Here is a 24,927-nt window from a genome sequence, read left to right on the forward strand (position 1 = left end):
CCTGTCAAAACCGTGTTATTGTGATTATTTAATGGAGGTTTGCACTCCCCTCGGGATTGGAGCGTGTTTCCGTTTCCCTTCAGCGATGGCGGCTGCTCCTAGTGTTTAGCTGTGTTGATGTGTGCTCTATATCTCGGGGTTTTTAAGTTATGTGGGTCGTTTTGTGTCAGACATGCTGTTCCTGAGGAGGAACGACTTCAGTACAGGTGAAAGGCGTCCATAGTAAGAGTGTGCGGCTGAAAATGAGAAATTAATCCATCGCTGGCTGTAAATGTTATTAATTGTGAGCGGACAGTTCGCTAACCGTTAACCGTTAGCTTGTTCGACCCCGTTGGCCGTCGGTTTACTTTAACTGTGTGGGCACGGGGAGCTCGGTAAAATTAGTTTGTTTACAGGGATCCGTAAACTGAAGTTTGAAGTTGTCATTTTGTCTAGTGTTTGGCAGAGAGAGGGCATCTGTCTTTGGGTCGTCAGTGCGGTGTCAGCAGTGGATCCGCGGTGAAAGAGAGGGAGAGAGATGCCGGGGTTTGAAACAGAAAAGGAGGAGTCTGACCGACTGATAGAGAAAGCAAAGCTATGTCTGCGGTCAGGACGGAAGGAGAAAGCCCTACAGATGCTGTACGAAGCACAGAAAATCTACCCAAGCACCAGAGCCAGAGGTCAGTAACGTTAACCCGATTTACCGCCGCGGCCGGTTGGCAGAGCGAGGAGAGCGCTGAAATAGAAAGTGCAGCGTCTGGAGATTCTGGAGAGTGGACGTTGCATAACGCACTCTCTACTGTCATATGTTTTCTCGTTTCCCCCATTTTGCTTCACTGTGTTAAAATTTTGTTCTATTGTGTATTCCAATCTCCAATACATTTACTGATGTATTTGAAGATGAGCAATTTTGTGTAGAAATCGGATATCACCCCGGGTGTGTGTGTGTTTGTGGAGATAGATGGGTAGATGGCGGTTTTTGTCCAGCTTAATGCAGGTGTTTCACTCAAGGAACAATGGACTGTCTTGTGAAGGGCCCAGCCCAGTATCATTACATATGTTTGAAATTATTAGTAATTTATTTCTAAGATAGAAGATGTGGAAAACCATCCCTGAAGGTTTCTTTGAAAAAGCCAGTCCCCTGAAAAGAGAGAGCTGTTAATAATGAATCTTAATCTCTGTTTTACTGGTAATTGGACAATGATTTTGCACAGTTCTTTAGATCAAGGATTTGGATTCCTATGTAAATAACAAGATGACATTAGTTTCTGCTTACCATGTGCTACCATTTAGTCCATCCATCCATTATCTGTAACCGCTTATCCAATTCAGGGTCGCGGTGGGTCCAGAGCCTACCTGGAATCATTGGGCGCAAGGCGGGAATACACCCTGGGGGGGGCGCCAGTCCTTTACAGGGCAACACGGACACACACACACATTCACTCACACACTTTTGAGTCACCAATCCACCTGCATTGTGTGTTTTTGGACTGTGGGAGGAAACCGGAGCATATGGAGGAAACCCACGCGGACAAGGGGAGAACACACCAACTCCTCACAGACAGTCACCCGGAGCGGGAATTGAACCCACAATCTCCAGGTCCCTGGAGCTGTGTGACTGCGACACTACCTGCTGCACCACCGTGCCGCCCTCTTGTATTTAGTGAATATACGTAATTTAAGTGGCACCCATTGCTACCTCTGGTGTACGTTTGGGTTCACTCAGCTCTAATTCTCACTGAAAAATATTAGCAAAAAAGTGAAAGTGAAAACTGATTGCAACACCTTCAAACCATCAACACCCGCCAGTCTCCATAAATGTGGACATAATAGTACTAGTGTCTTTGAGCTATGAAATTTATGTGCAAATAATTAAAAAAAATATCTTTAAGGTAGCACCATGGTGCAACAGGGTCCTGGGGTCAGTGTCTGTGAGGAGTTTAGTGCGTTCTCCCTGTCTGTGTGGTTCTCGTTCAGGTGCTCTGGCTTCTTCCCATAGTCCATAAAAAAACAACATTGGTAGGTGGATGGGCTACACAAAAGTGTCCATAATGTGAGTGTGTGAGTAAATGTGATGGACTGGTGTGTGTGTGTGTGGGTGTCCACCTTGCACCCAGTGGACTCCAGATCCACCATGGTGCTGAATTAAATAAGCAGTTACAGACAATGGATGAATGAAGAAAAAAATATTTAATTGGGGATGTACAGACTGAGCTCCCAATTCAGCCATTGCTGATGTTATTAATCAGGAATAATAGATCCATCATTCAGAACTGTCAGAAACCTATAACCTATGCCTTTTCTAAAAAACTTCCAGTTCTCATAGATGCGATTGTGAAGAATGGGAGTGCAGCAGCCCCTGAAACAGAGCGGACATACACTCCGCCACCTGGCTTTAGAAACACTGACGAAGATGGCCCTAGAATTCGGCACCATCAGCAACAGAGTGCAGCAGAAAGAAGTGAGGGTCCCAGTGATGATAAAAAGACGTACACTGAGGAGCAGAGACAGGGAGTCCTCAGGTACATGTGTTCAGTTACTTTTATCACTAATAACAGACTCCAAATGCAGTCGGTCAACTTGAATATTCACAGAGCATTGGTGTGGCTTAATTTCTTATTATTTTTTTTAATGGTTTTATTTCCATTAATATAAGTTGTATTGGTAATCCTGCACAGCATTTTTCAGTAAGATAAACAACAGAACAGCAACAGAATACTGTTACAACTTTGCAGACAATATATAATAAAGTAAGGGTGTAAGAATTATACAATATATAGAAAAAAATTAATTAAGACTAAGCTTCATGGTCATACTTTGGATTAAGTGACTTATCTGTCTTCCATTTAATTATATTCCATTGAATAAGCTTTGCACAAGGTGAGACAGTCATAATCTCGTAGGTTGCAATGTGTATGGTGCCAAAAATGGTTAGGTCCAATTTCTGTGCTTAAGGGCTGTTCTGACCCCTCTTGGGAGAGGTTGTTAATCTCTCTTTTTGTCATGCCAAACCACCCAGTAGTACATCAATACAGCATAGTCTCAGTGGTCAGTGGTGATAGAAACTGACCAGGCCCCAGTACCAAAAAAACAAGTAGAAAGAGTGTTCAGTGTGGTATTCACACTGTCACTTAAGAATCTTTGTTCTAAGATGCTTTTGGGAAACCCAGCCCAGTGCTTTATCTTTTAGGCACCTCTGCGCTGGTAAGGTGGTTGTAATTGTTCTTTTTTTTAATGTTTACAGGATAAAGAGATGTAAGGACTTTTATGAAATTTTGGGAGTGCCAAAAGATGCTAGTGATGAGGACCTGAAAAAGGCCTACCGAAAGCTTGCCCTGCGCTTTCACCCAGACAAGAACTGTGCTCCTGGGGCCACTGATGCATTTAAAGGTATGTTTCTATATATTGCCACTTGTGGGATTTGTGATTTATTTCTGTTCTCAACAGGGTTGTAAGTGCCTACATTATCTTCTTTAGTGACACCCTAAACATGATATGGACCAGATATGGATATATGCAAAAAAAATGTTTAATGTCAATATTTATTAAAAAAAAATAGTTTTTAGTCTCTGAAAACTAAGCTTTTGGAATATGAGCTCCACTGTGGAGATTTTTGAAAACACCATTCTCATGTAGATGAGGAATATTGAGTTCAAAAACGCTGATATCACACATCTGAAATCCAAATAGCTACTCAATATATAGCCCTATATAGTGAATTACATAAAACTACAATGTAGCTCTAGATTTAAGATTTCCATATATGAATAAATAGAAATATATTTAAATATAGAATGCACTATTAATATCTAGGTGCAGTAATCTTGTGACTTCCGTAGTGTACTACAGAGGGAGTATGGAGTGGTTTGGGATTAAACCACTCATGATCTGTGGTGTTTTGATGTCCCTCTTAAAGAGTTACTACAGCCCCTACTGGACTGGTGCGATAATGCAACCGTTCTCATATTCCTCTGGATGGGGATGTTTTCAAAGACAAAAAAAATCTCAGTTTTTAAAAATATCCGAATCTGTGTGGAACAGGGCCTCACTTTCCTGCAATAACTGATAGCTCTTCTTGTTGGCAGCTATTGGTAATGCCTACGCGGTTCTGAGTAACCCAGAGAAAAGGCAGCAGTATGATCAGTATGGGGAACAGACTGCTGCAGAACCAGCGAGTCACTCTTCAGCCCAGCCACGTCACACGTATGGACACCATCGTACCTTCCACAGGGACTTTGAGGCTGATATTTCCCCAGAGGAGCTCTTCAATATCTTCTTTGGGGGCAGGTTCCCAACAGGTTAGCCAAGTTCAAGTGCACTGTGCTCCATTATGACATTGCTGAACTACAACTGGTGACTGTTGTTGCGCTGTGTATGTAGCTCATCTATTGCATCCAGAAAGCATGTAATTTTTTTGTCCATTGTTTCTCCAGGCAACATCCATGTGTACACCAACAGAGGAGCCTCTTATACTCATGTGTATCAGCCCCGTAGGCGGCGAGCGTATGAACGACGGGAAGAGGAACCCGAAGATAACCGCAGCCAGGTCAGTTAAAATTTGTCCCCCACTCATCTCTAGACCTTTTTGCTTCATTCTTCAAGTGCTTCTTTGCTTTTTTCCAGTAAATCACGGTATCCCACACATAAGCCCATATTATTCATGAAATTCTAGCTGTTTCATTAATTGTGATATACATTTTTTGTCTTTTTTCTTATTCATATTATAGAATACAAGTCTATTAGCTATCTTGCATTCTGGGTCATGATGCTAAGTTTTGTATAGATATGATTAGCTCCAAAAATGATGTAATAATTGTGACAAGTCTACACACAGAGTATCTGTTTACCATAATATCCTTGCAATTGCCTGTTTATAACATTTTATTTATATAAATATGCAAGCATATATAAACAGTCTACTCAGTAATCTTGGACTAATTACTTTTTGTAATATTAACCCATTAGTAGTTCTTAGTATTAGCATGTTAATCGAATTGTTTATAATTTCTTCTGTTGTTGTTTTTTTCCAGAACACATTCACAGCCTTCCTGCAGCTTCTCCCGGTGTTGGTGCTCATTCTCATCTCTGTTGTGACCCAGCTGATGGCAACCAACCCCCCATACAGCCTGTTCTACAAACCGTGAGTGTGACCCATTCTTCAGACCAGAATAGGCCTCCTCGACCAATAAAGTACATCTTTCATTTGTAGATTTTTTTTTTTAAACAAGCTGACTACCTTACGTACTATAACCAAGAGCTTTTTAATTTACATATTTCAAAGAAAAATGAAAACATCGTTGTTATGGAAATAATGGTCATATTACACCCTGCTGATTTACAGGTCCATGGGATTGGTGGTGAGCCGGGAGACCCAGCACATGGGTGTCCCCTACTATGTGGATAAAAGCTTTGAGAAGGAATACCATGGGACAGCTCTCAATGAACTGGAGAAGACCATTGAGAGTGACTACATAGACCATCTACAGAGCAGCTGTTGGAAAGAGAAACAACAGAGTGAGTGCTCTCTACTTAGTCACACAGATATGTTGGTGCATGATTACAAACTTGAGTATGATTCTTATTAACTTTGTATGGCAGATGCAACAGTTCTCTAATGCTGACATTTAATTTACCTCCGTGTTACCACAATTTCATATGTCTAGCGTGTGAAATAACAAAGCAGATGTAAAGATTTTTATTACTAGCTAATATTTTGACTAAGAAAACAGAAATAATTCACTCGTTTGTAGATTCCTATCACAGTTCATATCGAACAAAACAAGATTATCATTTTAAGTGGTGCTCTGAATGATCTTGCGAGCTTGCTCAGAAAATATCACTGTGCATCCACCAAGAAAGAAAGCTGCATAATTCTTGTATACAGTGACCGAAAACAGATAATATACACAGTCCAACAGTCTGTAATTTTTATGACTTTATTTAAATTTTGTTAATGGTACTGTTGTATGGTGTGTCTCAAGACTAAAAAAATAGAAAAGGAACACACACAAAAGATGATAATCGTGTTTTACACAAGCTGTGGGTGGAAAAGAGAAATCATGGCCTAACAGGAGGTTGAAAGACTGCCATGAAAGCGCAGAATGAGTACCCAACATTTAACTTTATAAACACACCCTAAACATGCTGCCTCTTAAACAGCCAATCGGATCCCCTCATAATGGGCCTTGCTATGAGTGACACACAAACAGACCATCTCCTAGCATTCTGTTGTCTCTTGAACAGAAAGTGGTCAGTTGGGCAGGGTTCCTCAGAACTTGAATTGTCCTGATCTGTGGTGAATAAAATTGTGCATATCTGCTGTGTTTGTCAGCAGAGAAGTGATCCGTCTAGAGATTTAGACTACAAGCTAACTTACCAAACTGTTAAAAAATATACCTGCTATTATGCAGAGGCCTCCATGGAGTGCCACGTGCTAAATAATGTCATTATAATGTAAGTTGTTAAGTTGAGCACAATGAAGTTATTGTGAGTTGAGTTTGAGTATCCAAAGAGCTAACAAGAAGATTAGCATCTGCTAACAACAAACATCCACACAAATATTATACAACCTCATGACAGACTGCTGTGCTTGTGTTTGGACATGAGCAGAATGTGTTAAATGTAGATGACTGATGCTGTTTTTACTTCTGGGTTCAATATCTGAGGCTCATTTGCAACAAGGGCTAAACGATTTGGATAAAATATGCAATTTCGATGTTACCAACACTGCAATCGTGAATTAAATGAAGCCCCAGGCCTTTAATTTCCTCAGGAAAGATCAGGACAGTTATTTTAAGGCTTTGGAACTTTTATGCAGTCCATGAACTCATAATACAGGTGCTAGTCTCACACTTCAAGCTAGCCCACTGTGATCAGCAGAGTTGGTTAACAAATAGAACTGGCAATGATTAAATTTGGGAGAAATAAATAAAAATAAATGACTATGTAAGATATAATTAAAACAAATGCTCTTGCAATTTGAATATTTCAATTAATATTTCAATTTCAATATCAATATGATTGGAAAGTATAGTTATTTATAATTTTAATCTTACCTAACTACAGAGTGCGTGTTCCTTGTCTTACAGAGTCAGACCTGGCTAACTTGGGACAGCTTTATCGGGACGAGCGGCTGAAGCAGAAAGCCGAGACTATGAAGCTAGACCACTGCGAGAAGCTGCAACGTTTTGTGGGCCGACAGAAGGGCAACTGAGGGTTAGGGGGCTCCACTCTCAGCATGGCCTCCCAGAGAAGGCTTCTTATTGTCAAGAGGGAGGGATGATGTGGAGCTAGAGGCAGTCTGAGCTGCGTTTAGTCTGGAGCATGGTGCCTTTTGCCCTGCTGCACAGGGAATAGGCTGCTAGCATGCTGAATTACACTGGAGCTGCTGGAAGTTATAACTTCAGTCTGCCTTCTGCAGCAGTGAAGTTTCATTGCAGAATGTGTGTGTGTGTGTGTGTGTGTGCGTGCCAGAGCTGAGTATTATTTCCTTACATTAAGGAACATTGGCTCTAGGCTTGCTGACAGGGTTGATGCTGGAGATCCTCCTGTTCATACTCCCACTTTATTAGATGCTTGCCTGAGTTTTATTAGTATTAATGTAAATTAAATTCACATCATAAAAATAATATTTATTTTAGTTTATGTGGAGTGAGCTATTGTTATATGTGTCTAATGGCAATGGAACTCTAACATTACTGAATCTATATTTTCCTCCCATATTGACTAAACAAAAGATAGGGTCGTAAAGTATCAGTGTTTTCAGAAAACTCGTCCAAAATGTGTGTACAAACTTGAATTTATTTCATTTATAAATTATTATATTTGATTAATTTATTCACCAAATGAAGCTGTAATTGTTAATGCCCTGGATGCCTGGCCTCACACGGCTTTAGCTCAATCTCTAATACAAGTATTCTTCAGAAACCTGTGTTGTGGAGAGAACTAAAAGTGTATGTGTCCTGAAACCTTGCCAAAGCTATTACCTCAGTTGTATTTATTTTTCATAGATTCATTCATACATATTAATAGTAACAAATTACGCGTTTGTGTTGCATGCTGCCCCGTGGGAAATTCCCTTTGCTTTATGTTACACAGTGGTCAACACAGCACAGTTAGGTTAGATTTATTTTAGAGCTCATGCTTATAGCCTACGCACAATAAAATTGACTGTAAATTTTCAGTTGTAGAGCTGATCATATGTTGTACCTCATAACAGTCAGTAATAAGTTTCAAAATGTTCAGAAATTGATAAGCTTTTTACAGCTCACAAGGGGGCTTGGGAGTCATGCTAAAGTCCTAATTAGTGACTAAAGTTAGTTATAGTAATGACAGAGACTAATAAAAAAAAAAAAGCTGTGAGCAGTAACCTTGTTACCCTGTTGCCATTCTACAGCCAAACCATGGTTTGGTTAGTTGGTGCTGAGTGAGATCTTGTGCTGGTTTAATAAAACACTAAGCGTTCTTTCATTCTCCTGAGTTCCATTATTACAAAGTCAGTGTTTTTTGTTTAAATGTCCAATATCCTTTGGTAATGAGGTAGGTATAAAACAATGCAGAGCGCTTCTATCCTCCTCATATAATCTTCAGACTCTTCTCACTGTCTTGCCATTCTTACAGCAGCTGGCAGACCTGTGGTCCCTGAAAACCATAATTTGTCTCACCTCATAGGTCCAGCGAGGTTATACTAAAGGCCCAGTTGTCATGTTTTTATTTATGCACATGTATTTCATCAGTATCCTCGCACACAAAGCAAATGTCACTATACAACAAATCATACTTGTGCCATTAGTAATCAAGTCAGATGAAGTGTCACATGGTGCAGGACAGCCCTGTCCCTACAAAAGATGAATTAGTCCTTTCTCAAAACTCCAGATCCGTTGAGTGCAAGTGCAATGTTTGCCTAGTGTGTGGTGATGATGGATACAAGCAGTATTATTATGGCGAGACACAGTTACTGTCTTCATGGAACTGTCATGGAGTCTACAGTTGGTTCATGATCATTTCTTCATTTTCAGGTCAGCCTCGATAGCACAACGCCGGCCTCTGGTGCCTCCATCCTGATGAGGTACAGAGAGAAACATATTAAACATATATATTTCAGCTGCAGCCAATAAGACTCTGTAAAGAATGTCACCTAGAAATGTTTTATGCAATTCTGTATTCCACATGAAAATTCTCCATCACTTACACTGATCTTATTTGAATTATGTAGACATTTGGACAATTGAAATTCCCCTTCAAGAGCTATTTTGAAATTCATATGAGAGTTTCTGTTTAGAGACATTTATGTGGAAAAAGGCAGGGTTAAATCATGAGAAAACAGACATGACTGGAGAAGGGAAATGACAAAACTGAGAGAAACAAGTCAGTGAAAATGAGAGTAGAGAACCATGCAAAAATGACTGGAAAAGGAGGAGAATTGAACTTAAACTGAGCTTCACGGCTCCTCGCTTATTCTTGCTTTGCACTTATGAGTGAGCTGTGTGTGGTTCATTATCATTTAAAGGAACAGGTGCTGGAACCAGTCGTTCTGAACAGGGCTGTTTAGTTGGGGAGAATGGCACTTATAAAAAAAAAAAAAAAGAGTATATTGTGTGCCCTTTAAATTGAGACACGTACATTTTGTGGGGAAAAATTAATTTGGGTGTGGAAACAAATATTTAACTAGATTTGCACATTTGGATGCATGGACCACAGCCAAAACTGAGGTTAAGACAGTGGAAGCGAATGGAAATTGTATGGAAATTTAATATGAAGTGGTCAGAATATATGATACAAAAACTACAAATGAACAGTATGTCTCTTTACTTCCCTGAACATAAGATATGATAATATCAGAAGAAATACTTACAAAAAGAGAGAGAAGGAACGCAGGAGATGCCATGGGAACACTGTCCTGTGAGAGGACAAACAGGTGTTAGAAAAGAAGCTCCTACACTCAGACTGGAGAGCCCAGCACAAACCATTCTCAGCTCAACACTGAGAAGATGGCATCTTAGTGGTTGTTGTTGGAGTTTTAAAATGATGCATTTTTAAATACATTTACCTAAAGTGGTGTAATATTTTTTCTTTGTAAATATTCACAGTGTCACTGTTGATACTCAGAATAGTGAGTTAACCAAAAGCTTCAGGACATTTTAAAGTGGCCCTGAGGCCAGAAATGGACCACTGAAGAAATACTAGAAGGGTGAATTGCAAAAGTGTAAAATGATATAGGGAAAACCACTATCTGTGTTTGTATACCTACAAAATATATAAAATGTTTCTAGACTAAGGTGAACGGCTTAATTTGATAGTTGTATCATTAGAACACACATTACCATGCAAATTAAGAGGCGTGTAAATTCTATCGTAATCAGTACTGCATTACTGTGTCAAGAAAACCCTTTTTTTTTTGTTGTTTTAAAAAAAAATACATAATTTAAACACAATTTCCCTTTTACACTGTCAGTTTCACGGCACAAGTGTCAAATAGTTTGAAATTAATAGATGCTCAGAAAGTTTCATGCTTCTCCTATAAACACTTGTAACACTTGTTTCTGTTTTGACAGCAGTGATGTGTGTGTGATGAATGTATGCACAGATTCTCACCTTGTCATTGGGGTCTTGCTTGCGATTGGCTTCTCGGCCACGCAGGCTCTTGGCACTGATGCCAGACTCTGAGGTCTGCATAATGAGCTGAGTGGCCAGAAACTGCTGGATCTGCTCCAGCACGTCCCTCTGCATCTCCACAGCCATGTGGAAGACATCGTGGTCTGAGCTGTTGTACATCACAGCATTCTGGAACATCAGCATGATGTCACGCTGGAACTCAGCTGTGGTTCTGATCAGTCCGTTTTCGATGTTTTTCTTTATGGTAGACAAGTCCATGGGCCTGGGACACAAAGTAAGAGATGCGTGATGGGGCTGCAAACAAAGCTCAGCCACTAAAAATTACAGCGGGAATGTTTAGTGAGATTTTTCATTCTGGTGCTGTGCAGGTTTTTCTCACTGGTAGAGCATTTTACCATTGTTTATTTACCTGTGTACAATACTGTGATAGCCAGGGGCGATGTCATCCGTCACCGGCTGCAGGAAGACGTTAGCATACCTGTTCAGAGGAACCAAGGTCCAAGTTTAAGAGCTGCAGCAAAACAAACTCTACATTTTGCTGATGCTGATCATAACTGAAAAGAAAATTGACCTGTGATTGGCTGCTGCCCGCCACACAAGCATGATTGCTTTCTTCCAGATCTTCTGGGCTTGAATGGCCTCCTGATCCTCACTACTTATAGAGCTTAAAAAGAAAGAGAGTGTGCAGTGTCAGTTTCACATCACTAAAAAGGACTCAACTGTCCATGATGGTCTGTGTATGTATGTGGTGCTCTCACAACTGAGAGGAGGCAGGGCTGCTTGGGATGGAGTCTGCAGTGGTGTGGAGCTGAAGGGAGGAGGAGGCAGTGTGCATGCTGCAGCCATCTTCACTCTCGCTGGCAGGAGGCTCTAGTTCTGCCTCCCCTTCCGCCTCAGAGAGATACCCCTCAACCCCCTCTCCATCCTCTTCACCCCTGTCCTCTGCCGACCCAGCCTTTGCCTCCAACATACTGCCTTCTTCAGTATCACTCACTCCTTCATCCTCCTCGTCCTCCTCTTCCTCCTTCACCTCCTGCTGAACCAGAGAAAAAAGACAGGTGGTCTAGTGGAAAACACCATCACCCCACACATGGAGGTTAGATTCTCTGTCAATATATGGGCCACTAAATCAATAAAAGACCTCAGTTAAGACCTTGGGCAAAACTCCTTGTTTATGGAAATTACTATACCTTGGTGTGTTGTCTTGTAGAGGGATCGCTGTCTGTTTGAGAGTCTAAAAACAAAATCAAAAAAGAAAAAGCAGATTATATCAAGATTGAGGAGACAGACACAATTGGCGGATGCACGACCACAGCCAAAACTGAGGTTAAGACAGGGGAAGCGAATGCTGAGAAAGTTGGCAAGAGGTTCTGGGTGGTTTTGCTTTAAGCACAGAAAAAGGACCCCCTGTCACTCAGTTAGAGGAAGCAATCATGGAAGAGTAGGAGGTGATGGGGAGCTGATGGTATGCAGAGTGTCATTCATAGGAAATGAAGGGAGGCAGCAAGGTTTAGGACTTGGAATGTGTTTCAGAGATATTTTCTGCATGGTACTTTAGCGAAATCAATGTTATTCATAAATCCATTTAATAAACGTATGATTTCATGGCTCTATTTTGTTAGTTGTGCAAACCTCTCAATATTTTTAATTCATATTTATTGACAAGAAATATCACACTACCTTGTTACTGTGATTTCAATATTATTTTGGAAGATGTGAACTTCATGGACCAAAAAAGACTTTTAAATTTGTCCCTGTCCATTCCAAGTCAATGCATCTCACTCCCGTCAAAACATTTACGATAAATGTACAAGTTCTTCAATTAAATCCGCTTTTTGGATCCATTTTGTTTTTATTTTATAAAAGTGATACTTCTACTGTAGTTTCTGTGCCAGATACACACACTAATAACCTACCTGTCTGGGACTGTGTCCATTCAGCATTCTCAATCTTGGCTGTGGCTGGTGATGATGCTGAATGCTGGCTTCCTTCTTTGTACTTGACTTCTGGTTTTGGTTCCGTGTGAACCCCAGGTATCTGGGTGTCTTCCAGCTCTCCAGAGTGGCAACAGGAGTTGGAGGGGTTTGGATAACCCTGCCCACAACCGTCACTGGAGCCACAGGGCTCATTCCTGACCCCTACAGCATCCCTCCTCCCCTCAAGGGCAGGGTGCAGTGAAGGGATGACTACAGGTCCTGTAGGGTTGGATGGTTCAGAAACCACAGACTTAAAAGAGCTGGAATCCCAGTGACCTGTGAGGGCATGGCCAGTGTCTTCACACAGAGACAGAGCCGCCTCCACTGCTGCTGCATCTAAAGCCTCTGCATTCTCATCACCCTGCAGAAAATTTTAATATAGGTCAGCAAAATATCTGGGAATATGAAACAGTGTTCAGACCCTGTTGGCTGGATATGGTTAATGGACTATTTCCAGTTCAGCAGTGTCCTATTTCCAGGACCCTGGAGATGTGTGACAACAACATGACCTGTTCTGCCACAGTGCTGCCCAAAAATGAAGGTTATTGTAAGTTAATATAAAAGTTTTAATTTTCAATGATTTTGGTCTTGTCAGCATGATATTTGAACACAGAATAAATGACCTAGTGGTATTTCAAATTTTGTCAAAAGTAAAAAATAACATAATGAAGGTTTTGACAAAAGGTTCAGTGAGCAAATACAATTTTTATGTGCTTCTTTGCCCTTAGAAAATAACAGAAAAATCACTGAATCCCACTTAGAAGCCACTGGGCAGTTGCTGCATTTCATGAGTAAATATTTGCACAAACACATACATTTTTATAAGATATTTGCATGAGCATTAACTTACAAGTGTTTTTTATGAGTGGAATTTTCAAATGCCCTGCTTAGTGATGGATAGATATACCGGAGAATTAAGGAAAATGAAAATAGCTGGAGTAGAATTTTCCTGGTTTCCTCTTGTGTTTGAAAGATTAAATAACCACATTAATCATTCATTCATTATCTGTAACCGCTTATCCAGTTCAGTTGGGCGCAAGGTGGGAACACACCCTGGAGGGGGCGCCAATCCTTCACAGGGCAACACATACTCACACAGTCACTCACTCCTACGGACACTTTTGAGTCGCCAATCCACCTACCAACGTGTGTTTTTGGACCGTGGGAGGAAACCGGAGCACCCAGAGTAAACCCACGCAGACACTGGTATAATGTCTCTGCTATAATATCTTTATTATTATCATTCAGGATGCTTTATAAACAAGTGGAAAATAAACTAGAACCCTACAGGCTCTCTTGGTTCTCGTTTTGGTTAGATTTTGTTGTAGAACTTGTAAAGGTTCTGCTTTTTCAGCAGCTGCTAAGAGTTTTCCTGTCTTATCTAAGTACACACAGAAGATATGACATTTTGGTCCAGGGAAATTGATGATACGACACAGCTGTGGCAGATACTGATATAATAGATAGATATTAGGCTGAAGAATGTTGGTGTATACTTTTAAAAAAAAATTACTTGAAATTTAACCTGACAGAAAACAGGTAAGGCTCACCTTGTCCTCAATGATGGCTATGATGTCTCCTACTGTTTCCAAATCCAGCTCATCTGCCATGTACGACACAGTGACCAAGTCATCTTCCTCCAACACCGATGCTTTACTCTCCATTGAGATGGAATGGCCATCGTCCTCTCCTGCTTTAGAGTTACACAAACACTAACTCAATCTCCTTCTTTCACTTCCACTCTCTCTCTCTCTCTCTCTCTCTCTCACACACACACACACACACACACACACAAAACCTGGTTTAGACCTGGTGCTTTCATGTAACTAGTAAGTTGATTGCATCCTAAAACAGTTTTGGATACATACATGTAAATAAATATGACATCAAATGATTCTCCACTAAGTCTAAATATTTTGTAAGATGTGTAAATTAGCTCCATGATTAGCCTTTTTTCAGGTGTTTAGTTTCATTTGGTCACACTGAGAGAAGTACTGGTTACATTGGTTTGGGATCTGGTTGTGTAAATAGGGTTACTGGTTATACTGGTTATTTTGATTGTATTGCTTGGGATTTTAGCTACTGAGCAGGTCATGTGTATTGAGCAAGATTTTGTTGTTGTTTAATGTGGCTTGAAATGATGGACATAATTGCCTGAGTCATCTGGCTAAAAGCATATTAAACCACCTGAAGTGGTTTAATGACCTGTTCTGAATGTATTCCCATATTTTTATGAGGATAATACACCAAACCCATGTATTGACCAATGTGTAACAGAATGTGTAAAAGAAACAGCAGAAATTATTTTTTTACCATGACAAACTCTGCAGGTAATAACACATAAACATAAGTTCATCATATTTAACGTTAAACTGAATAGTTGTCCATGAGCTGACACTGAGCAGGAGGTCAGCACTAAATGAAGCAGAGGAGATTGGGGGAAAGTCTTTGGGAGCAAAGTGAGGAGGAATGGGAGGAGAGACAGAGACACCTGTGTCTAAAGAAGCAGGTGGGTCCACAGCAGGTGCTACAGTAGCAGGTGGAGCAGCACTGGAGAAGGAGTCTGCAGTAGCCAGTGAGCCCAGCTGAGAGGGAAACTGGGTGGGGCCAGCTTCTAGCAGACGAGACAGCGTAGGGGCACCTGGGACATATGCACACACACACACACATCAAACAACCCAAACACACATAAGGCAAACCATGCAAACAAACAGGATACAGCATGAGCATGCTAGACACTAAGCTGCAATAGGCAGTTGCCTTTCTTAGGTTTTTGGGCACCCTAAACTTTTCAGATTTATTTTATTTCATTATTTTCAAATTATTACTAGCACAAATTTAGCACAAATGTTTCTGCAAATTACTTTATCAAATTAAATTTGAATAGTCTTTCATGTGTTTCTTTTTTACAAAGACATCAATCTTGTATTAAAAGATGAGGTGTCCCCAAACTCCTGGCAGGCGGTTTATATAATAATACTACTACTAATACTATTGCTGTTGCTACTACTACTACTAATACTACTACTAATACTACTGCTACTACTACTAATACTATTACTACTACTTTCTAATACCTAAGTTCGCTTTACACAAAGAGACACTTATGCCTGCAGAAGTACTGCGAGAAAAGGTAGGTCTTTAGCTGGGATTTAAAGGCAGAAACTGAAGAGCAGCGGCAAAGACTTTGCGGTAAAGTATTCCAGAGCTTGGCTGCCATAATACTGAAAGATCTACCACCAGCAGTAACTAATTTGAACTTGGGTACTGACAAATGACCACCCTCAGAGGAGCTCTGTGAAATTGTAGGACAGTAGGGGTGCAAACGTTCAGAAAGGTAGGCTGGCGCCAGACCGTGCAGAGCTTTGTATGTGAGCAGGAGAACTTTAAACTGAATTTGAGGCAAGTCGGGTAGCCAGTGGAGCTGATGAAGAACAAGGTTGATACCGGCTGATTTTTTTGAATAAGAGAGAACCCTAGCAGCAGAGTTCTGAACGTACTGAAGAGACTGTATGGTCTTAAAAGGAAGGTCAATGAAGAGAGAATTACAGTAGTCTAAAAGGGTGAATGCATGGACCAGAATTTCAGCATCCTTAACAGAAAGCAGGGGACAAAGGCGAGCAATGTTATGTAGATGGAAAAAGATGTTTTGGTTGGAGTCTTCATATGAGGTTTGAAGGAAAAAGAGGAGTCAAGAAGTACACCTAAATTGCAAACAACTGGAGAAGTTTTTACAGCCACAGCATCAAAGTGAAGTATCAGAAATTTTTGATAAAGTGGACTTGGGGCCAATGAGCAAGTCAAAGATCAGTTCAAAGTTGAAACAATGATCATTTCTGTGTTGAGTTGGCATGCATCCAGTGTCTCAGATCCCAAACGCAGGAAATAAGGGCTAAGGGGGGCAGAATGGAGGTACATTTGGTTCTCACGTATATTTGAGTGTCGACTGCATAACAATAGTAATTAAGACCATGAATATAGATGGTCTGATCATGTGGCAACATGTAGATAATGAATAGTATAGGGCCTAGGACTGAACCTTGGGGAACACCTTGTGTAACAGTACTGGGGGACGATTTGTGTGTACCAAGAGCAACAAAATAAGATATATTGGTAAAGTAGGAAATGAACCAGGAAAGTGCTGTGTTTATACCAATAGCTGAGAGATGGGAGATAAGTATGCTGTGATTAACAATGTCAAAGGCTGCACTCAAATCTAAGAGAAGAAGGATACTGAGTGCACCAGAGTCAGTAGCATGTAGGATATAATTTAAAACCTGCAGAAGGTTTGTCTCAGTACTGTGCTTTGTGCGGAAGCCAGACTGAAAAGGCTCAAAAAGGTTATTGTACTTCAGGAATGACTGTAACTGAATGGCCACCACCCTTTCTAACAGCTTAGCTAAAAAGGGGAGGTTAGAAGTAGGTCGGAAATTATCAAGCTTGGCTGTGTTCAGACCAGGTTTTTTGAGAATGGGTGTGATGGCAGATTAGATTTTAAGGCCTATGGGGACAGGACCTGAGGCAAGGGACATTACCGAGATGAGGAATGGGGCTGGAAAAAATGGCAGAACATTTTTTAAGATGTGGGGTTGTAGCAGCATCAAGGAGACAGGTACAAGCGTTGGAATTAATTATAAGCTTTGATATAAAAGCTGGATCAATGGGAGAGAAATTAGTCAGAGCTGGGATCAAATGAAAACTATGCTCAGGTGAGGAAGAAGATGAGGGGAGCTGATTGTAGATTGTCATTAATCTTGTCATTAAAAAAGTCTATGAAAAGCTTCACGTTGCTCAGTGGTGATAAAGTTCTTGACTGTTTGTGGCTGAATGAGTTCACGAATAGTAGGGAAAAGTGTTTTGTAAATTATTAATAAGAGAAGTAGAGTATGCAGAACGGGCAGACTTTAAAGAAGCATTATAGGAAGTCATGTGGTCAGTATATGCTAATAAGTGCACCGTTAGACCTGTGTTCTTGAAGCTGCGCTCCAGACGCCTACCGGTGGTTTTCAAAGCACTGAGTTTAGGAGTGAACCAAGAGGAGGAGTGACCAGCAGGAACCTGTCTAGTCTTTAAGGCAGCCAATTGGTCTAGTATCCCAGAAACAGTGTCATTCAATGTCATCAGGACATGAGAGCTGAGGAATAGATGAAAGTGCAGAAGACTGAAGGGAAGAAAACGACTGAGGTTGGATAGCTTTGATACTACGAAATGAGACATTAGATTTACTGCACTGGCATTCAACCAAGATGTTAACAGATGCTTCAACAAGCTTGTGGTCAGAAACACCAACAATAGAGCCAGAGACAGAGGTAACAGATAGACCAGAAGAGCAAATTAAATCCAATGTGTGGCCATGTGAGTGTGTGGGAAAATCAACATGTCGTGTCAAGTTAAAGAAGCCCAACAAAGTCTCAAATTCAGTTGACAATGAACAGATAGCATCAACATGGATAGGATCCACCGGAGAAGCAGCAGTAGTAAAAGTTAAACAGTTAAAAAACAAACCAGTAACCAGAGATGAGGGGAGGGAAAAGAAATGAAAAATATTCCAGCGAGAAGCAGCAGCAACAAATGCACATAGCGTACTCTCAACCGTAATAATAATAATAATAATAATAATAATAGTACTATTACTACTATTACTACTACTACTACTACTACTAATAATAATAATAATAATAGTTGCCTAAGACTTTAACAGGAGTCAGTGCAGTTGAAAGGAAATTCTGGGTAGATCTTTTACTCTACTTGAATTTGTCACTTCTGATCCTGGAGGGCTTTTCAGAGCAGAATATATCTGATTAAGGCCTAGAAGCTTTATGTAATACATAAGTGAATATGTACGTATGTAAATGTGTGTGTGTGTGTGTGTGTGTGTGTGTGTGTGTACCAGTCACTGCTTGGGAGGCAGCTAGAGCAGAGGCTGTGAGCTGTGGTTCCTGGCTTCCCACCATTTGACCAGGCTCCCCATCTGCCACCTGCAACATACTTGCATGAGTGCAGCATTCTAGACATCTCCAGTACCACATACTGCCATTGTGTAGAATTTAGAAGTAAGTGTAACTGAATCATATACCATAAATTACAAACCTGCATATTATATAACAGCACTTTTTCTAATTTTCAGTTCTGGTTTAATATAATTTAACAAAGTTATACTGCGCAGCAAAGTGCTGTGCTGTGGTGATATTGTTTTATATGTTATGGTCAAATTGACTTCTGAGGAGAAAATCCTACAGTACTGATCTTGAAACTCCTACCACACACTGTAGGAATGGGAAAAAAAAAAAAAAAAAAATATATATATATATATATATATATATATATATATATATATATATATATGTTTCTCAATAATTACTAGCAAAAAAGACACTGAAATTTTGATGTCCATTCACGCTTAATGGCTTAAGTTAGTTAACTATATTCATTGTAGACATTTTGTAAAAATGTTAAGATTGTGGCAACATTTCCCATGCAGCTCTGTTTTACTGAAGCCTCGAACAGAAATGTGTTGAGTGTTATTGAGGTAATATTTATCATAGTCTCTTCTTTATGTTCGGAGAATGTTTCTGTGACACAGCCTTTTGTTTTCTACTATATATATATATAACAAACAAAATGCCATCTTGTCTGTCCCTATAAAGACATGAATACACGGACACATCTCACCGTTACTGACTTTCTGACGAGTTAATTACATCTACACAGCGTTTTGTTTAACTTTACACGAAAACTGACAAAATCTCTGGATTATTAAAGAGAGAACACAAGAGCAAGGTGTTGCTCAAAATAAATGAGACTGTGAATTTGTTACAGCACCATTTCATCAGTCAGACCCTTGTAGAAATGTAAGTCAGTAATAAATATCTAGTTCCCAGCGATACCATGTTCCTTTATCAAGTGTAGATAGATTACTTGGTTGATAAAATGTTAAGGTGCTTGGTTTTCGAAATGTTCAAAAATGTAAATGTTAAAATGTTATCTTGCTGTTTTCTAGTAAATGAGTTGCTTTAATGTCATCTCAACACAATGCTTCAGTTTTGTAGCGTGGTATGAACAGAAAATAAAAGGCTTTCCATCATCATTCACACACTGACAAGATAAACTATTTTTATAATTTGTTATTATTGTAAACAAAGACATTGAAAAGCACCAAAGATTCTCCAGACTTTCCATGACATGGGTATGTATTTTGGGCTTTCATGTTTTTGAAATGCCAGAAAAACCTCTGTGCCAAAGGCTATATGGGTAATGGTGGTCCGCCTAGTATCTCTTTGCTCTTGTTTACATTACACACAAAAAATATACCATTCCGATACACATCATCTCTACAGGTATAACACTACACAGATCCACATAAAACATGATACAATTTCTATAACTATTCTAAAATATATAAATGAATGTAAGTATGTTATACTGACCAGTCTGGGGCTAGTGGGGAGGAGACTGCCCTTTTTCAGCAGCTCGGACAGCAGTGGTGAAGGTGGGGGTGTGGCTTTCTGGCCCAGCAGCTTCTTCTGACCTGAGCAGTCTTCGAGCAGGGAGCTCAGTCCTGCGTCCACAATCCCACTCCCAGGCAATTCTGCCACATTTGGGAACACAGCTGAGGCTGCACCCTGCACATGGCAAGAGGAACACATTAGTGGCTCCAGCAGGGACAACAATAAGACTGAGTGCAAAAGAGAGGAACTCACTGCTGTGCCCAGCTCTTCAGATGAGTCTCCGAGGGTGAAGTCCAAGCCGGGTGAGGCAGCCCCAGATGGCGAGCGCATGGTCACTCCTGACAAGCGCTTTGGAGTGTTCTTCACTGCCTGTCTGGCTGCAGGAGAGAGGAGACAATACTCTCCAGTTCCCCAGGTAAAAAACAGCCTATAACCCACAAACCTAACATTACCTTGTTAAATTTACTCATTGATCTTACAGCATTTAATCACTACAGTGTTTGTTATATAGTAGACTGACTGGAGAACTAACACAATAATGTAGAAGTAGGTAGTCAGTAAAAGCTAGGGCAAAAGGTTTTGCCTATACGCAAATGTTAAGAGAGCCCATCAGACTGCAGCTGGCAGAATCCTGACAGTGCGGCTAGATTTGTGCACCTAAATGATCAGACTCTCTGTCAACTTGTGGGTCTGTGGCTGAGACTAGTGCTGGACTAATCCCCCAGGGCCAGAAAAGCACACCCCTTGTGCATTCTAGAGTTTCTCAGCAAACAAATACAGGTATGACAAACTAACTTAATGTTATATTTTTTGTTATAAAATGTGTTGGATACTTGAGAACAATTTAGTGTGATCAGGGCTTAAAATATCTGTAACTTCAATACATTAGTTGTTTCAGACAAAAATACTCAAATTAAAAATAATTAAAAAGAAAACTGTCATTACTTCAGAATGGGAGCAGTGTAAGAATATGCATTGTGTCCTTTTATCCAGTACCCTGATATGCTGCATCTGTCGCCTTTCTCTTCACCTCTGCTTCCTCCTCCTCCTGCTTCTTGTTCCTGTGGGTTACAGTGGAATTATATGCACAGATCAGAAAGATAAAGCACTAAAGAGTTATGACCTCAGAGAGATAACTCTGTAAATTAACTATTAAATGTTAGATTACTTCATCCATCAATATGTAGTAAGTTTTATTTTTGGAAAACTGTTGAGGGCACATGTGGCACTTACTGTACAATCTCTCCCCATAATTCTTCTAATTTGGAGTCCAGGTGGCCTGCTTGGATCAGCTCTGCTTCTCTCTTTAGTTTCCTAAGAACAAGGAACAGGTGAATGTGACATTTAATAGCATTGACTACATAGACAGTAGATTTATTGTTGTAAAGCTGCAGCAGGCGAGGAAGCAGGATACAGGTGCAAGGTGCTTCTATTCAAACAGTCCATCCAGTGCAATTCTAAAGAGAGAGTGGGAGCTATAAGCACCTGTGCTTCTCTTGAGTGTCTTTGATCAACTTCTTCAGCTCCTCAATCCGTTCTGCTGTGAGTCTGCGCACAATCACATCCTCCACTGTCTCCACCACCTCTCCCTTCTCACCTCGCTTCCTCCTGTGTAGGCACACATGCAAGAAGGGCCCGTGTCTCCTTTTTTTTCTGGAGAACATAGGTAAAATATATTTTTTGTTGCAGTGCATAGTGCCATTTTTCATTTGTTTCTATATTTTTCTACTTGCTTCATAGGTATTCCGTATAAGGATCTGTAACATGCAATTTACATACCTGTTTTATCAGAAGTGAATAAAAAGTATTGTTTATACACACACTTGTGGGTGACAAGCAGAGTAGCAAGTCCATTCAGCTTAACAGTGGAATGATGCTATATTTTTAGCACAACATATCAGGACTGAAACACTTCCCAATCCAACCAATGCTCTGTGGTGGCTCTGAAGTTTAGTAATTTTAACAGTAAACTTAATGTGCAATCTGGGAATTAATTTGAGGACTGTGAAGTTAAACTATTGCCATGAAAATATTTAATTACATTGAGAATAAGCACTCAAATCCACTGTCTCTGGAGTTTGACTATTTTATTACTAGATGTCTTTCCATACTAAAAATATCAATATGTAAGCAAATGTGGAAGTCATCTTTTTAAGACCCTAGATCCATTATGCACATTATGAGCCCATATATATATATATATATATATGTTGTTGTTTTGGGTACGAGTCCCGCTCTGGGTAACTGCCTGTGAAGAGTTTGGTGTGCTCTTCCGTGTCTGTGTTGGTTTCCTCTGGGTGCTCCAGTTTCCTCCAATCCAAAAAAACACATGTTGGTAAGTGGATTGGCTCCTCAAAGCTGTCCCTAGGCATAAGTGCATGTGAGTGTGTGTTGTCATGAGACATGCCCCCTCCAGGGTGTGTTCCTGCCTTGTGATCCTGGGTGATTCTGGGTAGGCTCTGGACCCACCTGAATTGGATAAGCAGTTACAATAACCTGTTATACTGTCTGAGCGCAGAAAATGTGGGAAAAGATTTAGATGGCTTATGTCTGTAGTCTCTTACATACTAAAATTAAACACAAGTGAAATAACACAATTTCTGAAGTTTTTATATGATCCGTGCTTTTGAGTGCTGTGAGACTCTCTCCAGCACAGAGAGAGGAGCTGTATATGAGTTAAATATATCCACCTTTCCCATCTTTCACATTAATCAAGACAATTACTACCCAATAGGGCACCCACATCTACGTAAATAAAATAATATATATAAATAAATACAAATCATGTCACTGCAACCAATAGATTGGTGAGAGGGATAGTTTCCCAGAAAGGAATTAAGCCTAGTCCTAGGCTACACAGATTTTTTTGCATTGAAAGTAGGATATAGTCCAGGCCTAAGTTAATCCCTTTTTGGGGAACCAGTCTTTAAACACACAGTTCTTCCCGTACAACTGATTACCAGGCAGAATGTGTGCCTGTGCCTAGACTTTCTGTGCTCTCCAGTACAACAAGTAGTCTAGAAATGACCCTGGTGTGCCTCTCTATTATCCACCTAGGGTACTAGGGGTGCTCCAGGAGAAGGGTCGTAATAAATTAACTTGACTTACTTTGGGGCCTCTGTGCTCTCCAGGAGTTCTGAGTACTGTGATGCACAGTGCTGAAATACAAACAAAAATATATGACCATGCAAAGACGCCAGCCAACAACACTTTCTTTAATAGGCTCATACTAACTATTGTGTTTCATTAATACTGTCACCAACCTTCTGAGAGAACCAGTCTGGAGGTCGTCCAGGTTCCGCAAATGGCTTGATAGCCCGACTGACAGACACCCTGGAAGAGAAAATGAGAAGTACAGATAAAACTGAACTATCCTTTCTCCTGACCATGCAAAAACCATAGTTTATATCCTTTGACGATAGACACAAATACACATTTTTCAAAGATTCGATGATTTCACTTGGAGATAATTCGAATAAACTAATTGAACAAATAATCAATTACTATTTTTATTGTAAAAAAAATATTATCCTATTTACAAGACATGCACCTGAAATTTCCATTGCAGTATTAAAATATCACGATGCTACTCCCCTAGCCTTTAAAAAAATCATATTTATATGGCATTACCAGTTTTGGTCTCCACTCTTCATGACGGAAGAGGCCAGGCACAGCTTCTCTCTAATGGACCAAGGCTCTGTTGGGCCAAGTAGCAATTTGTGTTCTGTCCAGGGAAAGTTCAAAACAATGCTAGAGTACATTGCATATGTAGCCATTTCAAAATACAATGTACTGGTTATTTCTACTGTACAATCTACAAAACAGACATTGTTGAATACAGAAGAATCCTTGACCACCTACAACCTGATTAGTGCTGGGTTTGGGATGCTGATATTCAGCAGTAGGGCAATCTCATATGCTGATCACCACCTAAATCTGAATTTGTATTTTTGATATACTGGTCAATATGACCAGCAGAAAAACCAGCACTAATAGAAATCATTCAGGTCTAGGATTTTTTCCAGCATGGAATATATATACACACACACACATATATATATATATATATAAAGGATGTTCCCAGTACCATTTACAACAGGTTTTCCATATCTATTATTTAACCAGGCAGAGGATCATTTATTCATTTATTGAAGTTGTTTCTGTGTAGGCCCACTGGCTTTAGTAAAGCCCATGAAATACTGACTAAAGAAAAACTGACAATTCTGAATCAATTAGGAACTCAACACATCCTTCAGTTTGATATAACATGTCCATTTTGCGTGTCGTACGGTGAAACGTGCACATCCCAAAGCGCGGTTTCGTATACGATTAACGTTATAAGAATGAAACGGTTATAACAGGAGTGCTGTCGGTCAGTTAGCCTGAGTTCTCTGCTGTAAACGTACCGTTAGCTGTCATCTTGGAGTCTCCTGTGATTCAGCCAATGAATATCATTCTCCTCTATGATGATGACCGCGACTCCTGCGAGGTGTTCATGTAGACAGCTGCGGAGGACATGAACGAAAGCATTAGGCTTTTTATAAAGACCACCCTTACCGTTTCACTTCACCATTGCAATGCCACAGTGAGCGAAAAGCGCAGAAATACTTACTGCTAACTCCGCTCGCCATTTTGTCAAGACCGGACCGGACCCACCGCTCCTCGCATGACAAACGCCTGCTTATCAAACCTAACCGTGTATATCCGGTGTCCGAATCTACATAAGCTTTAAACGGGACCATAGAGCCCCCACACTCGCAGGCTGTCGTTAACCCCCCTGCATGTCTGTCAACGTCAGTGCTCTGGATTGGGAGCTGTATGTGCAGAGGCCATAGAACATCATTTGAAATCTTGGCTCTGTGTGAGTGTGCTTGTGAAATGTGTTTATTTACATAACCATAAACATTTAA

The 24,927-nt window shown here is 40.3% G+C and overlaps 2 protein-coding genes across 7 annotated transcripts; one reads left to right on the top strand and one right to left on the bottom strand.

Moving 5' to 3' along the window:
- The first annotated feature begins 71 nt into the window (after positions 1–71).
- Positions 72–9,038, top strand: dnajc18 (DnaJ (Hsp40) homolog, subfamily C, member 18). 3 transcript variants are annotated; one of them, XM_066646490.1, is made up of 9 exons: positions 72–222; positions 436–659; positions 2,297–2,501; positions 3,224–3,369; positions 4,065–4,277; positions 4,413–4,525; positions 5,010–5,119; positions 5,321–5,493; positions 7,068–9,038. In XM_066646490.1, the coding sequence occupies exons 2-9, from the start codon at positions 518–520 to the stop codon at positions 7,190–7,192; spliced, it is 1,227 nt and encodes a 408-aa protein (XP_066502587.1). In that variant the 5' UTR covers positions 72–222; positions 436–517; the 3' UTR covers positions 7,193–9,038. The 3 variants fall into 3 exon arrangements, with proteins under 3 accessions (XP_066502587.1, XP_066502586.1, XP_066502584.1); XM_066646489.1 differs by having other exon boundaries at positions 72–206; XM_066646487.1 differs by having other exon boundaries at positions 72–659.
- Positions 8,901–24,828, bottom strand: brd8a (bromodomain containing 8a). Of its 4 annotated transcripts, none has more exons than XM_066646484.1 (21): positions 24,630–24,827; positions 24,424–24,522; positions 23,648–23,741; positions 23,281–23,350; positions 23,126–23,175; positions 21,503–21,625; positions 21,251–21,331; positions 21,014–21,078; positions 20,270–20,394; positions 19,997–20,191; positions 18,460–18,547; positions 15,061–15,210; positions 14,120–14,259; positions 12,510–12,930; positions 11,784–11,827; positions 11,352–11,629; positions 11,165–11,257; positions 11,003–11,071; positions 10,573–10,855; positions 9,833–9,877; positions 8,901–9,038 (listed from the first exon to the last, which is right to left on the bottom strand). In XM_066646484.1, the coding sequence occupies exons 2-21, from the start codon at positions 24,434–24,436 to the stop codon at positions 8,979–8,981; spliced, it is 2,487 nt and encodes an 828-aa protein (XP_066502581.1). In that variant the 5' UTR covers positions 24,437–24,522; positions 24,630–24,827; the 3' UTR covers positions 8,901–8,978. The 4 variants fall into 4 exon arrangements, with proteins under 4 accessions (XP_066502581.1, XP_066502580.1, XP_066502579.1 ...); XM_066646483.1 differs by having other exon boundaries at positions 11,352–11,626; positions 14,120–14,262; XM_066646482.1 differs by having other exon boundaries at positions 14,120–14,262.
- Between the last annotated feature and the right edge of the window lie 99 nt (positions 24,829–24,927).

Source organism: Hoplias malabaricus, chromosome 15 (genome assembly GCF_029633855.1).
Source record: "Hoplias malabaricus isolate fHopMal1 chromosome 15, fHopMal1.hap1, whole genome shotgun sequence".
Classification (NCBI taxonomy): Eukaryota; Metazoa; Chordata; class Actinopteri; order Characiformes; family Erythrinidae; genus Hoplias; species Hoplias malabaricus.

Coding starts and splice junctions, on each gene's coding strand:
- dnajc18 (XM_066646487.1), top strand. CDS start 518: ATGCCGGGGTTTGAAACAGAAAAGGAGGAGTCTGACCGACTGATAGAG. Junction 5,120..5,320: donor TACAGCCTGTTCTACAAACC/GTGAGTGTGACC, acceptor GCTGATTTACAG/GTCCATGGGATTGGTGGTGA. Junction 5,494..7,067: donor TTGGAAAGAGAAACAACAGA/GTGAGTGCTCTC, acceptor CTTGTCTTACAG/AGTCAGACCTGGCTAACTTG.
- brd8a (XM_066646482.1), bottom strand. Junction 21,332..21,502: donor GACACTCAAGAGAAGCACAG/GTGCTTATAGCT, acceptor CCTTGTTCTTAG/GAAACTAAAGAGAGAAGCAG. Junction 9,878..10,572: donor AGCAAGACCCCAATGACAAG/GTGAGAATCTGT, acceptor GTCCTCTCACAG/GACAGTGTTCCCATGGCATC.